Source organism: Typopeltis vanoorti, chromosome 4 (assembly GCF_054136105.1).
Source record: "Typopeltis vanoorti isolate ZY-2024b chromosome 4, IOZ_Tvanoo_1.0, whole genome shotgun sequence".
Lineage (NCBI taxonomy): Eukaryota > Metazoa > Arthropoda > Arachnida > Uropygi > Thelyphonidae > Typopeltis > Typopeltis vanoorti.
Window position 1 is genome coordinate 34802768 of NC_143552.1, and position 16437 is coordinate 34819204.

The following is a 16437-nucleotide window of genomic DNA, read 5'->3' on the forward strand; positions in this document are numbered from 1 at the left end:
TCAAATTCAATTTCCTTTAATTTGTATTTTTAATTTAATTCTTAATTTAAGGAAATTAAATAAAATAAAGAAATACGTATTTTAAAAAGTTAATATATAAAATAATAATATAAATAATAATGAAATAAAAAATATAAAATAAGTGCGAAAAAAAAAGAATCGGAAGACCGAGAAAGAGATGGCATGAAACCGGAACAGGCCACCTGGCCTAAAATCTATGTTAGGAAGAAGAAGAAGAAGAAGAAGAAGAAGAAGTTTTTAGTAATATCAAATACATCCATATATATATATATATATATATATATATATATATATATAATTCACTAACAAATCATCGCAGCTAATTATGGTGCTGCATTGTATTGATGAAGATGCGATGTGCGTGCGTGCGACCATTTTTTGTGTGCAGTGAAAGTTAATGTCTCCGTGATATTCTGCGAAGATCAACCCGCCGATGATGAGGAATGCAAACTTTCTCAAGCATGAGGGGCAATTCAGCTGAACAATACGCGGTTTCCTTCAGGAAGCATTATTTGTAAAAGGACACACGCATCAAAATGATTCACTGCCTCATTAAAATTCATAATTATACGAAGTATTTCTGTTTATTGTCCGATTATTGACACACACACACACGCACATGTATACATTTGGGGGGTTTTCTTTCAAGGCTGAAGTTGGTTAGACAAGCGCTCCAGATAACCACGTTCAACGAACTACACGTGCTGAATCGACACCCGTAGCGAGCTACTTCCCTACTTACCCTCATTTCTACTCTACTGGTTATTGCGTTTTCTTTATTTTGTTTTTCGCTATTGCGTCTTCCGGCGGGGCCTCTTGCTTTAGGTCAAGTCGCAGGCCTGATGTAATCACAAGCAGATATAAAGGTGGTGCTTCTTGCCCCAAGAAGCATTCACCTGGGAGAATAAGAAGTGGAAAGTTTCCGGTCACATAAAATTAAGGAATTTTTAAGGATTACAAGTCCCCAAGCCTTAACCATGAGAGCTATCTGTCTTGGTGCCTTTCTTCTAGCCGTAGGTGAGTTACTAATTGATGTTATTGTAAACGAAGGAAACAGAAAGGACTCAACTTATCGCACTTTCCTAAGAAAAGCACTCTCTCTTTTTCTCTCTCTATTTTTTTTTATCTTATCAAAGAATTTTTTTTTAAATTTAAAGGCCTGATATGAGCGTTAAAATACAAAAAATCAGATAAAATATTATCTGATTTTAATGACACTGTTAGTTTATTTCAAGCTGCCATGTTTTCTTCTTCATATCACTAATCTCTTACCTGTCGAGATAAGCAAGATTTATTATTATTATTATTATTATTATTATTATTATTATTATTATTATTATTATTATTATTATTATCGAAACCAACAGAATTTTGAACGGAAGTCATTTTTAATTCAAGTCTTGATTTCAGAATTAAAATCAAAAGTTCTTTTAACGAAGGAGAAAAATCGTAATTTTAAGAATATAATTAACTTTCATTAATACACTTAACTACTAAAATGTAACAGAGATATTTCTAGGAGAGTCCTAGTTTAGTTAAGTGGGAAAAATCTGCGTCCGAATTCTGACTCGGACTTGAAAACCTTTTTTAAGTTTTCAACTGATGATGATTTAGCCGATCTTATATAGGGGTGGTAGGGTTTCCCCCTTCGGAAATTTTTTTTTTTTTTCAAAATAGACATAACCTGACCGACATTGTAGACCAGACAAACAGGGTTAAAGCCATAAGTAGGAATTAAATACGTTTCTATGAAGCTAAGTTACGTGGCATTGATGGGCCAGTAAGCTTAATGTATTGTGGAGCAGGCGAGGTATGAATATCTCTAAGCCCTCACTCCAGTCAGTCCAATAACGAACATGCTGTCTTATTCGATTCCTTCAACTCCAAGTTAATTCGATTACAGCATTACCATTAATTTATGACATCGAAATCTTGTCAACAGTTTTCCCATTAAGTGCTATGAAACAACCCCTTGAGTCAGAATTAAGAATTTTAAATCGGATCTGCAGTAAGTTATTATTATTATTATAATTATTTATTTAATTTTTTCAGTACTGAGGATTTTTCAGAACAGGATATCCACGTATCCTGTTCTAGGGATCACCCTGTTGATTTAATTTTTTTTTTTCTCAAGTCATTTATCAGCGAGATTTTAATCTCACGTTGGGCGAAGCTAATCAGTGGGAATCCAATCTTCAACTCCCTCTAGTCGGTTTGAGAGCTGAGACACTATCAATTAGGATAATCAGACATGCAGTGGCATAGTAGAGTTCTTTATTTTCAAACATTTCGACAAATGATGGTGAGGCATCTCATACCTCTGATCTTTTACTCATTATTGAGTATAATTTTCAAGGATATTTTTCCATTGATACAATCCTCCACGTGTCAGTGAAATCACCACGAGAAAGCTCTAAACAATGAAATTGTTTGTATAAAAAACCGAAAACATTAGCCTTTTATAATTTGCTCAAAATGATCTCACGTTATTTATTATCAGGGCCATATTTTGGCGAAACCTGAAATAAGAAGCTTCTCAGTTGGGGCCCACAAATAATTAAAAGTGGTCCCATCTCGACTTTTTTTTACTGCATTCCATCAATCATTCACCCATAAGATATTTGATTTTCTCTTTCGTATTTCTATCTCTCATTACACAGACTACTAAATAATTTTCGCCCTACATTTGCAATTTTGTTTTTTTACCTTGTTCCGTCACACTCCTTTGAGGTGAAAGTTCTTACGCACACATCGATGACCTGTATTTAAAACCGTTACGATAGGGATCTCGAACACGATGACACGTGGTGTACATGATTCAAACGTCTGCTAGTCACACAACCTGTTTTGTTATCGTGAACGGTTAAGCAACGTTTATGACCGACATCCCAAACCAAGTCATTCATTAAAACACTCCCAACAAAAAAGGTCAAGTGAATGCTTTGAAAGAGAAAGTTTATTTGCCGCTGTTTGTCCAGCAATAAAAGCGTATTTGAAAGCGATATTAGAAATTCCTTCCTGCTCTCTGTGACCCGATATCAGCATTCGTAACAAAGCAGAAGCGATTTTGAAGTTGGAGAACCGATTTACTATCAATGCGATTGTCTGAACGATTAAAGTGCTTGAATTTTTAAAGATCATACTGATTATCTTTATTATTTAAAATATTTAGTATGAAATAGTAATTAAATAAATCTAATTATTAAAATATTTTAATTAATATTGTTAATTTTATATTTTTAAATAAATAAAGCAATATTTATTACTACACCTTATTATTTATTTGATAGTAATTATTAAAATTCTAATTCTGGGAATTAAAGCAAACAAAGAGAATAGGGTTTCGAGGGAATCAATCGACCGTGAGATGCGGTGATTGATTCATTCAATCCAATACCCTTGGAGGGTAGCGGATGGCAATGCTGTTGCCAATGAAGTTCTAACTGAGGCTCGGCTATTGCTGTTACCCTCCTGCCATGATCAGAGCTTTAATAGCTCAATAACACCTTATCCCTACACTGTCCTCTACAGATAACGGGGAAGATGAAAAGCATTCTTGCTTCGCCCCTTTAAGCCAGTCCTTATAAGGACTATAAGGAAAGCAAACAAAGTCAGCGTTATTGTTAATCGACCGTGAGATGCGGTGATTAATAATAATAATACCCTTGGAGGGTAATGGATGGCAATGCTGTAGCCAATGAAGTTCTAACTGAGGCTCGGCTATTGCTGTTACCCTCCTGCCATGATCAGAGCTTTAATAGCTCAATAACACCTTATCCCTACACTGTCCTCTACAGATAACGGGGAAGATGAAAAGCATTCTTGCTTCGCCCCTTTAAGTTAGTCCTTATAAGGACTAAGAAAGCCAACTAACATTTCTTTAGTTTAGTTTAATTTAATTGAATAACAGCTATGACTTCGGGTATTTTGGGCCCGAATTATGCTGTGGAATAAAGAGTTAATTATTATTTTGTTTCTTTAAATAAAATAAAAAAAGAAAAGACTTTCAAAAAGAATGGATTTCTCCCTTTTTTTTTATTTTTTTAAAGAGCAAAGCCATTTTAATAAGAAATTTGAAAATTAAAGAAAAAGCTACTTAACAAATAATTATTAAAATTTAAAGAAAAAAATTTTTGAGTGTTGGCATTCCTCTGGCTTGTTAACTTGTGTTCATTGATAACACAATTCGAATTTTTGCGGCAGGCAAAAATTCGAATATACACCTTACACGTGAGACCAGCTAACTTACGTTCAATCGAAAAGAAATTATTAAAATTTCTCATATTCTTACTGCAGGGCAAATTTCTTTATAGAGGAACTGATATATGCATTGTAATTATTATTATTGTAACTATAAATTTATGTTAAATGAACTCTACAATTTATAGGATATCGAGGATTCGTTCTTTCAAAGACACTGATTGTAGTTTTGGGGAATACTTTTTGTTATCCTTCATGGTTCCTCTTTATCTTTTTATTTGATCAGGTATTTGTAAGCAGCCTACACAAATCGAAAGTGTCCCATCATTCTCGAATTCACCCACTCAGTTTGTTTTGCTGAGTGTTAAACTGTACTTGTTTGAATAGCCACAGGTTTTCTACTCGTATGTTAGATGTTAGGTATGTATGCACACAAACCGTGTGTGCATATCTAACAATGCTGTCCGCCTATGTCACGAATGCATAAGCTTTATTTATTTATTTTTTTAAAATATTTAATTCAAATTTTAGACAGATTCAAAGCAAGTTAAATTTAAAACAATCAGATATATAAATTAAATGTAAATAATTTTATTTTATATAAATTTCTGAATTAACGTGGAACAATGATGACACTAGTAGCTATATTTAATTTTTTTTTCTATTAATTTCTCAATAAAAGAGGGGGGGGGGGGAGGAAATATAGATGAGAAATGTAGACGGACCATTTAATTTAACTACGAAAGTGCATTAAAATAATATTCAACGCGATATATTTCTGAAATTTTAAAATTTAAAATGATAAAGTAGAAATTCAATTCTTTTGGCAAAAGCGGATACGATATATTTTAAACCTTGAATATTCTCGAATTCTTCACCTCCGTTAAAATGGCGTCTCGGTTAACCAATAGTGTAATCGCGACTGTGCTGAGTCAATCATGTATGCTGGGATATATTTTAATAAACTCTTACATGAAATATTTTCAATTGTTTGGCAGAAGGTAGAATTTTGATACATGCGACGCTTTGAGTACTTGTGGTCTGTTCACTGTTTTCATGTATGATCATGAACAGAATGTCTTTAATAATATTATTAAAGAATCGTGCAGACAGTTAAACTTAAATATACACAAAGAATACCGTGCAACAAGAGTATACTATTTCGGCTAAGGGGAATTAGGGCCCTCTAAGGCTATGAGGCCAATGGACTACGCCTGTAAATTGCGTGTGTTCTTATGATCGGTTTACGTTTTTTTGTGGCATAAAAAACTACAGTTTTCGGAAAGAAAATGATGCTTCCGTATGAGATCGACTAAACCATCGACTATTAACAGTAATAATAAATACTATCAAGTACTACGTACTGAATATTGTATGTAACACAAGTTTGAAATCTCAATCCGCTATTCAGATTATAATGAATATTTTTACCAGAGACGGGGTGATGCGTTAAACTCAATGTATTTGCCTATTACTTACGATAGCTTAATGGACTGGATGCTGGGATGTGTCGATAGATAATGTAAAGGATTAGGACATCCTCATTCCCTAACACTATGCTGAATACTGATATTGTAATTTTATAATTTCTTTAATAAGTTTTTAAGGAAGAGCATTGGAAGGTGTTCAACACATGAAACTATATTTGATTGTGGTATTTATCAGTAAACTAATATTTTTATTGAAAATAATAATGTGTAATATATTTTATTTATAATCAAACTTTTATATTTTATAAACTTATAAAATTAAAAAAAACATAAACCTATAAAATCTATAAAATATATTAAAACTTATAATTTATAATTTGAAACAGATTTTAAATAATTTAAAATATTTTAAAAATATTTTAAAAATATACCACATAGCTTTAATTATTTCATATCTTACCATTATAATTAAATTGTGATAAAAGAATTGCTGTCTTTGTAGAAGACGTCTTAGCATACAGATTTTGATTATTATCTATTCTATCTTTAATTTTGTAAAAATTAAAGATAGAATAGATAGATTATATTTTTAATTTATTATATCTTTAATTTAATAAAATTTAAAGATAGGCTGGATGGCTTATGACCAAATAACTTGGTACTTAGGGACCTGTCAATGATTATGACCGGGCGGTTAAATCTATCTACTATGGTGGCTGCCTGTAAACTGTGAGTGGTATGCATATTTTGGCCTGCAATGTGGGAAGAAAAATCCGAGTTTCCGGGAGGAAAATCTCTTCTGCTCCCGTATCAAACCGAGTCTCACCTTCCGTTGAAAAAAATGTCCCGATAAAGGCTCTTCGCTTCTTCGACATGGTTTAAACTAAGGTCTTTCCAACCAAATGACATCACCTATAGAGCGGAGGGTCATTATTACACACACACACACACACACACACACACACACACACACACACACACACACACACACACACACACACACACACACACACACACACACACACACACACACACACACACACACACACACACACACACACACACACACACACAATAAGAAATTCATTGAAAAACGTAAGAAAACATGGTTTCTTTAAAACATAGTGGCATTTTTATATTTTATTCCATCTTAGAATTTTATGCATCAAATACATAATACATTCCATTCTCTATTCATGTTATATGAATGTTCTTCCAAAAGTAAGCTATAACGGGAACATCTATCTGCTCTAAAATACAATGGTTTTCTTTGATTAAGATGTGACTTATGTTTCCATGACAACAAACCTTTCTGCCTGTGTATAGTAAGAAAGGACATTATGGCAGAAAGATTAGTTGTAACTGCGCCGAACACTAACAACATTTGAAAAATATTATCACGCAATAATAATGGGGTTCGTTTTCGGCGCAGAATAGTTTCATTTTTATAATTATTTTGAAGAGAATAAAAAGTTTATGAATATTTTTTTTCGAAAAAAAAAAACACACATGATATTTGATTTCCGAATTTTAGCAGAAGAAATCTCATTGTATAGATGCGTTCATTTCCTAAATCCTTCCTTTCATCATCATCATAATCAATCCTTATCCGTCCACTGCTGGACGAGACGATGATCTCCTCCATATTTTTCCACATTTCTCATAAGCTCCAGTCGTTTCCCATTGAATGGTACTTCATCTCTCCACTTGTTGATGGTCTGCCAGGTCTTCTTGATTCTTCCCTTTAAAAACAGTCGAGAAAATATATTTCTTTCTACTTCTTATATTTCTAAATCTCTTAATATATTTCTATGTATACATACCACCCTAAAATACATTACAGTATCGTGAGGGAGTATCATTATGGAAGGGAAACATATTTATGCAGTCGCACAGGCGGAAAAGACTCAAATCAGGTTGTTATGAGATCCACCCTCTTCCTTTAATGAGTAAGCGCATCTCCAGCTGGTTTCCTAAGTATTTTTCAACCCACATGCGGTGTTCTCAAAAGAGTGTTGCATTCCTTCTTCGGATTTCTCTTTGCTGCACTTTATGTCAACACACTTTCGTTGGAATCTGAACTATTCCAAGACTTTCTCATAACAGATACCCTTCCCGTGCTATTTTAATATTTTAGTGGTCGTTTAGTATTCAAGATTTATTTATAAACCTTTTTTTGTTTTTTTATTCTCGAAGAGCGTTTTTTATCAGTTTTTTTTTTAAATCTTTCTACTTCAAGTAGACTTAATTTCCATTAGTGACATAATACGTCACTGGTTCTGAAAGCTCTCGCTGAAACTGCAGTTATTCTCAGAAGTAAATACCTTTGCTGTAAGGATCTGTACACGTTGCTTTTTAAAGGTGCACTTATTCCTACCAAAGCGTCAAATACATGGAAGTTTGAGCACCTTAAAACACATGCTGAGCACAGAAAGTTTAAAAAAGAATAGAAAAGAAAACGAATAACGCTCTAATTTAGTTCCAGATCTTAAAATTCTTCTGTCATTACAAACTTTTTCTGCATTTAATTATTAATTTCATTGTTGAATAGATGGAAATTTTATATAATAATAACCAATTTATAAAAAAGAAACAATCATCCTCCATTGTTGTGTTCGGATTTTTTTGATATCGAATATCATATCTCGAGCTGCACTTGTAACGATTTGTTATTGTGTTTATTTATTTATTTATCGTTATTTTTACATGTGTGTTTCTCACAAATGAGGGTTGTGCAATAAAGAAGCCAGCGTACTTTTTTTTTTTTTTTTTTTAAAGTTGGCTCAGCAGTTAGGCAATTATTTCTATATATAATCTTTGAAAAAAGATTTCTCAAATAGCGGAATGGCATCAATACTCCCAAAGGCCTATTCATCAGACTATAGAATAAAGAAGTCGATTTGAAGGCAATGTTCACATAAGGTAAACAACAAAAGAGATTGTGAATTCACGACAATAGCATACTTGGCTGAAACTCGGGCTCGCCGACTATCCCACGCCCTTTCTTCGTCGATGTCTCATTCCATTACGATTTCCTCACTTTTCTTTAGTGCTGTTCGTCTACATTTTGACTTGACCTTCGTGTATATTTTTTGACGTTCACCTTCGTATATTTTTTTAAAATAAAATATATTGCACATTTAGTTCAACATTTAATTTCCACAAAAATATTGCTATTATATTCGCATCCTATTGAGCAATATGCCCTCAATCAATTCATTATTATACTGCCATAATTACTTTACTTTTGTTTGCTTACTACATACATCATCAATGATTTTAACCATATTTTTGTACTTTTTTTTAGCTTTTTACCAAGTGGCGTCCCAAAGTTGTCATCTGAGAGAACTGGATCTTTGCACGGCCACTTTACTGTTGTACAACCAGGGAAGTGGACTTCCAACCACAGAAGAGGACATTGGAAAGCAGTGCGAGTAAGAATCCACCTTATTCTAAATATGAATTGGTATTGAAGATGCCACATTTAATTGACTCATTCCGTTTTTATTTTATTTTTATTATTAAAAAGAGCTCATGAGGGTAGATAATGCTTGCAAAGAACAATAGTGAACATTTTAAATAGCTGTTCCCCGTGTTTTTTTAACTTGAAATGTCATTTTCCGAAAAAGTCATTTGATTAACATGATTTCTCCTACCCAGCTTTTCACCGATAATATTCTCTTTCTGAAAATGAAAAGAAATAGGAGTGAAGGAAATACAGTTCTTGTACGCATTCCATTTATTGTTTAAGTTACAGGCGTTGTTTACAAAGTAAAATAAATAAAAGAACGTGTTGCACTAAATTGTTCTTCAATTTTTTGAATTTTCCTTAGATTTCAAACCTTTCTTGGGTAGGATTAATAACAAAATTTAAAAATTAAAGTAATAAAATAATTTACGAAATTATTACCTAAAAAGTAGGAGAGCTTTCTTAAAGAAGAGAGAATTAATATAATGCATACCAGATAAGAAACTTGGTTACCACAATCAAAGAAAACTTCCTCAGTAGAAACTTTAAAATTAAACAATGAAAATTTAATCTGGAACATTTTAATTCTGAGGAATAGTATTGAGATCCATGCAAACTTCAACAAATGTAAAAAAGAAATATTGAAGTGGAAAACATTAGTGGATGGTAGATTGGCGTAGTTTAGATGGTGGTGGATTATATAAAGGAACTTAGCAGGAATTTAGAGACGAAGATCCATGGACTTTTTTTTGAATCAGCGAAAAAGAAGTAGAACTTATGTTGGTACTGATAATAAAAGAAAATATGACGATGATGATAAAACGAAGAAATTGATGATAATGATTAGGATGATAAACCAAAAATGATGATAAATGAAGAAACTGAATGAATAAAGAGGATACTCTGAACGTTAAATACTATTTCATTAAATCTTGACATTAAAATATGTTGTCGAGAGTACAGCCAAAATAATTTCTCACCAATTCATTAATTCTTGCACTTTGTTCATTATTTCGTCACAATAATAACGTACGACATGCAAAAAAATAGAAAATTATCGCTAACATACAATGGACTGCACACACTCCAAAAAAAAAAAGGAATTGTTCACAGCTATATCATTTGTTCTAAAATGAATAATAAATAAACTGTATTGTTAAGCACTTTAAAATGTACCTTGCTTTTCTTTTCTTTCTTTCCTTCACGTGTATGTAATATAGCTAAATTTGTAACTAAGCCCAACAATGGCAATATTATTATTACATTTATTAAATATTAATTCATTATTTGACACATCGTTTATGAACCATGTAACTCACAAATATTAATCGTTTGCTATCCGGAAACAATGATCGTGCACTTACAGTTAGCTATAGACATACTAAGGCGGGCGGGGGGGGGGGGGCAATTGGAAATGTTAGTAAATTTAACTACTTAATGAAAGTTTAAGTAATAAATAAATGCTCTCAGAAATAGTGCTAATAACTTGAAATAAATGTATTTTATTAAGATAAAACCGTAGACTTACATCTGTGTATCAAGGATGATTTTGATATGGTTTACTAACTTTTTTTTTTATGTAGGGCTCTTGACGAAACCAACCAGTGTCTCAGGAATTTTACAACAAAATGTTTGACCCCTCTCCAAAGGGAACTTGTTCAGATTTTCACAGAAGGATCCGAAAAACTTTATAATGAGTATTGTACTCCAGGCAAGGAACTCAGAACTGGTATGTATCCGCATTATGCATTTTAAATAACAGTTTCACTTTGTTTGTTTAGTAGAGTAATATTAAAAGAAATAACCGCATTTTTGTTTTACTTATGAACATGCGTATATTTCGAAATATCGTTTTTATAAGAAATACCTTTACATTTTAACAGCTGTGCAAAAATAATTAAGGAAGACCCCCAATGACAACGAGTTCTATATGGAATTAAATGTCAACAATGAAATAAGAAATAATTAACTAAATATACGAATTTAAATATAAAATTCACATTGTTGAGCAACAGTTAACTGTTGAGCAACAGATTGACACACGTGATTTAAGGGGCATTTATTATTGCTGGAGTTTCTCTAATGATTTAAAAAAAAGTGAATTCTGCCATTTTATTCACACACTTTCTTGGTATTTGCACCATTCTACGTATCATCTTCCTTAAAATGATACCAATACTTAGTGTTTGCATTATTCTAAATATTTTAAAATAATTGTGAATTTATCTACGGACAAATTTCGCAACAATTCATATCCACAAATTAAGGTAATTTAATTCTAATACGGACTTAATCAACTTTTTGTTTTGCAAACAGCTCTTGGGTCAGAAGCATAGCAGAAAATTTGGTATGCCTCACCAAATAGTATGAAACTATTCGAAACTAATTCCCAAATTTTCATGACTTTAGGTTGGGAGGGTTTCTTTTTCCCGTGAATCTAAAGATAAGATTAATCTTTAGGATCAATCATATCGTCTAATTCCGCATTTTCTTTCCAGAATACTTGAAGCACGCCACCTGTTTGAACGACGTGATGAACAGCGATGAAATCCGAAAATGCACCCTCGACATGCAAGCCACTATCGAGGTGATCAGCGACACAAAGTTCGATGAAAGACTGTCCACTGCCTGCTGGTAAGTAATCTAAAGTCCACCTTCATTAACTGTACTGGGCTAAGTGGAATGAGCCGATCTCTACCCAAGTAATCAATATAGAATACAATCATCAATGAAATTTCGTAATCCGAGATATTTTCGCAGTTATCGAGCACATAAAACACTTCAGTGCGCGAAAACGTGTCCTCCCCCCCCCTCTGTGAAAAGACTTTTAATTAACTTTTATACCTGATTATTAAACTGCGCGTGTAGAGGAAAAAATCAACGCGATGTAATAGATAAAATGGAAATTTTATCCAATTAATTTTCTTGTAACCCACTTGTAACTTGCAATGAATACCTCATGACGTTCAACCCGAAAGTTAAGGCATTTAAAACGGAGTAGATCTTGTGATATGAAGTTAATTTATTAAGTCAATGTTTAGTAAATTATGAACGTAAAGTATGATGATGAAAGAGGGAGAAAACGTGTCCAATGATTAATTTTATTTCGGGGGATTTTCCCTTATATATGTACAAATTAATCATTTATGCGAAACTTTGATTTTTTTCACGTATGCCCGGAATACATAAACACTTCTCACCAGTTTCTTAGTAATTCGTACAATCCTCTACCAAATAACAGTTTCCAATTTCCATGCCCCCCCCCCACTTCATCCAATGGTCTTTCTTCTTACATTTTCATTTCTTTGTGAGCGTATGCAATTTGATATATGAAAGATTCGGTTTTCTTAGCACTTCAGTAATGATTGTTTGGCAATTCTTGATGATCCAAGAATTACAGTAAACATTAATGTGTTATGTAGGCTGTCGTTTTTCTCATATTTTACATAGGTAAGGAATTTGATGGATATTGTGACATTTGCCCTTTGTCAAAAAAAAAAAAAAAAAAAAAAAAAAAACCCGTTCATTTCGTTGCCAGTTTCCCAAGAGTCATCTATCATGATAATAATCAGTTTTCTTCAGAAGATTTTTTTCAAGAGCATTTCCATTTTTTTGACAGTTGAATGCATGATTATATTGAAAAACTCTTACATACTGCAACCGTTGGATATATAATTTTATTCTTGATACATTTAATTGCAAACAGTTCTCATGATATATAAAGGACACTGTTATACAGGAAAACAAATGTTGTTACTTTCCTTTATCCTAAAATTAACATTGTAAAATTAGAGATAAGTGATGGTTATTTTTAATTTGATCATTAAGTCTCACTTTTTTATTTTTTTAATTCCAGTGGTTATAAACGACTAACGAACTGCGTCCATACCTATATGGCAGAAAAATGTAGTCAAGAATCTGTAGATTTGGGTTCAAGGATGTTGAAAATGGCCGTATCTGAACTTCCAAGTCTTGTGTGTGGTACATTTGATCCAGATAGCACCAAGTGCAAGTCTCTTCTCCCTGCTGATGGAACTGTACCCAAAGGATCCAATTCGAATTCAGCGCTCTCTCGACTTCTGTCAGCATATTTGGGCAACTAATTCCACCCTTCATTACCAAGCAATCGCTTCGGGCACGTTGTCTGCATTCATATGTGTAGGATTCTCCATATAGAACTCCAGTGGCATGTTTAAACTAGATAGCATAGTAAATTTTACACCAAACCGTCCGTTTACTTTGATTTATATATACGAGATGCTATCAAGAAGACTTCGTTGATATCTCCTTTCATGCATTCGTGTTCTGACTGTTCATAAATGACATGTGTTAGTGTATCTATTTAAAATATTTGGTTTAATAAAATGTAAAAATGTGTTGTATTTTGTGATTCGTTTTTATTTTTACAAAATAACGAATACAAAGAAGAAAAAAATAAAATAAAAATACAAGAATAGAATACTAACAAATAAAAAGTACAAAATCCATCATACATTCTTAAAATGAATAAATCCATTATATCAGTATTAATAAACAAATAGAGAAATCCATCATTATTATCAATAGAAAAGCTATCTTTTGTTGCATTATTACACAACAATGGAATACAATCGTTTGCACAATGAACTCAGAAATTGTTGCATTGTTGTAATATCACGATGCAGTAAGTTTTGCAACAATCACAGCTGCACTATTTATGCTGCGTCATCCTTACACAGCTATTTCCTAACAATTTGTTTTCTATTAAAACAAATTAACAATATTATAAATATATATTTACTTATTATAGCTAAAATCACAATGAAGGATTCTCATTTATCTTACTGGAAAACTGTAACAATGAAGAGTATTTTTTATATAATCCACACATATATTTAAATCACATATGTAAATTTTTAAGATTATACAATAATATATCCTAAAATTTAATATTATACTTTTTAATCTCAGGAAAATAATAATATCCATAGTCACGTCCATGTTTGTTAGTATTTCCGGCATTACTATCAAATACTGAAAGACTACAACATCTGTTGAACAGATTACTGGAATCCTGAATCAATTATGAAATGAAAATGAACATCAGAAAAACGAAGGTAATGAAGAAACGAAAGAAAAAAAAATCAATATTTCCCCATTTATTCTGATATCCAAATATGGATATCAGAAGAAATGGGGAAATATTGAATCAAGTAAAGACATTTAAATATCTAGGAAGTGTTATTAGCAGTGATGGAAGATGTAAAAGTGACATAAAAGCAAGAATAGCGATGGGAAGAGATGCCTTTAATAGAAAATGGAATTTATCAGAAGTAAAATGGATAGAGACCTAAAGAAAGCAATAAAATGTTATGTGTGGAGTGTTTCCTTCTATGCAGCTCAAACTTGGACACTGAAGAAAGAAGAAATTAAGATTTTGGAAAGCTTTGAGATGTGGATTCGGAGAAGAATGGAAAAAATCAAATGGACAGATAAAATAACTAATGAAAAGGTCTTAAAAAGAGGAGAAGAAGAAAGAAGTCTGTTAAGGAGAATAAAAAGGAGCAAGGGAAATTGGATCGGACATATTCTGAGAGGGAATGGAATCGTCAGCGATGTCATCGAAGGAAAAACAGACCGGAAAAAAGACCCAGAGGAAGAGTAAGGAAAACAATGCTAGATGACATGCTCAATGGAGACAGGTACACAAACTTGAAAGAGAAGGCTCAGAACAGAAGAAAGTGGAAGGAAAGTTTCTGCTACTAAAAGAAGAACCAGAATACTCAAGAAGAAGAAGAATAAGATGCATACACTGCAGATAAGATTAAAAGGAAAATCCCACACATGGAAGGTTGCAAAACTTACAGAACATATTAAGACGAAGTGAAGGAAGCTGTTTCAAAGAACATAAGCATATTGAATGAAAGATAAGGAAGAAAAATTAATAAGTTTGTTTGGAGCTGGACGGTAAAAGGATGGTGGCAACTAATCAACAGAAAATTGTTATTATTTTCAAAATATGATTAACATCTGCTTGCATTTTCATATACTGAGGATTTTCATTTCAGTTGAACGTCAGTAAAAATAATAACTATTTTTTAAAATATTTAATTAAGTATTCCATTTTTTTTTCTTGAATTGGTGATTAATTAAAATGTTCTGAGAACATAGCTTGGTGCATTCTTTAATGACAATAGACTGGGTCATTTTACTCTGAGCGGAACAAGTAAAATAGTCAGCGGGATGGTTCTGGGGTGGACACTACTGACTTATGGACTTTTTTTTTTTATTGTCAAATAAAAATAAAAAGAAACAGACTTTAAACAACGGATTGTTATCCAGTATGGCTGGCTGGATTTCTTCTCCAGGTTTCATCAACCGCCGACCAAATCCATTACATGTATATGAGATAAAACAAGAGATAATAATAACAAAATACAGGTTAAATTCGGATAAGATGGGCACATAAGACTTGAGAAAACGTGGAATGTTCGTATTAATTAAATGATCCCGACGCCTAAATGCGAGGCATGATACATATGTAGACTTTTTTTTTAATTAAATTTCTTCATAAGAATTTCTTTTTATAGAAGAGTTGGTTTGTTTACCGTAAAGATTTCGAGTTGGAATTAAGCATATGACAATGATGTAGTAAAAATTCGTGTGTTTCTTTTCATTTATATATATAAATGAAAAGAAACACACGAAATCTGCAAAAGTTTATTCTTGTCAACAATGAATAAATTTCAGTGTTGACAAGAATGCCGAAAAAAAGCATTGTTGATTGTGTTTTCAACAATTTTCTTGAAATCAATACCGTTGATTTATTTTTTTAAATAATTTGTAATCCTCATTAACTTTATTATTAAAATTGCGTCCGCGCTGTTAGCATAGTGGCTATGCGCTTCGCAACCATCTGCCTGGGGAAGGAGTGTCCTAGGTTCGATTCCCGTCGACGACGTGAGGAGCTTAAGGATCTTTCTCAGCCATAGCCAAGTTAGACGGTCTTGATAGCAGTAGGGTTTTCCCTCCAGTTTATCTGGGGTTTTTCATCCTGCAAGCAGGCAAACGAGCTCCCTGTGGACACAGCGGACCCTGCAATGGAAGCGGAAAAACGCGTAGAGGAAGAAGAGGATTAACATTATTATTAAAATTGACATTATACGATGATTCTCTCTGCAAGAAAAGGACCAAATGCTGCACACTAATTATAACATTTATCAATTTTTATTTTCGAGTCTTCAAATTTTGTTAGTTAATGCTTTACTCGAATGTTTTTACGAGATCATTAAAGCAGTTAATTATTTTTATTTCCTTTAAGGAGGCGTCGTTTTTTCC

At 32.5% G+C, this 16437-nt stretch overlaps 1 protein-coding gene across 1 annotated transcript; it reads left to right on the forward strand.

The window, feature by feature from the left end:
- Positions 1 to 998: 998 nt before the first annotated feature.
- LOC150107216 (uncharacterized) lies at positions 999 to 13416 on the forward strand. The gene is made up of 5 exons (XM_090391713.1): positions 999 to 1038; positions 8959 to 9085; positions 10704 to 10849; positions 11619 to 11754; positions 12977 to 13416. Exons 1-5 carry the CDS (start codon positions 999 to 1001, stop codon positions 13221 to 13223), a joined length of 696 nt encoding a protein of 231 aa, XP_090247839.1. The 3' UTR covers positions 13224 to 13416.
- The last annotated feature ends 3021 nt before the right edge of the window (positions 13417 to 16437 follow it).

Coding starts and splice junctions, on each gene's coding strand:
- LOC150107216 (XM_090391713.1), top strand. CDS start 999: ATGAGAGCTATCTGTCTTGGTGCCTTTCTTCTAGCCGTAG. Junction 1,039..8,958: donor TGCCTTTCTTCTAGCCGTAG/GTGAGTTACTAA, acceptor ACTTTTTTTTAG/CTTTTTACCAAGTGGCGTCC. Junction 10,850..11,618: donor AGGCAAGGAACTCAGAACTG/GTATGTATCCGC, acceptor TTTTCTTTCCAG/AATACTTGAAGCACGCCACC.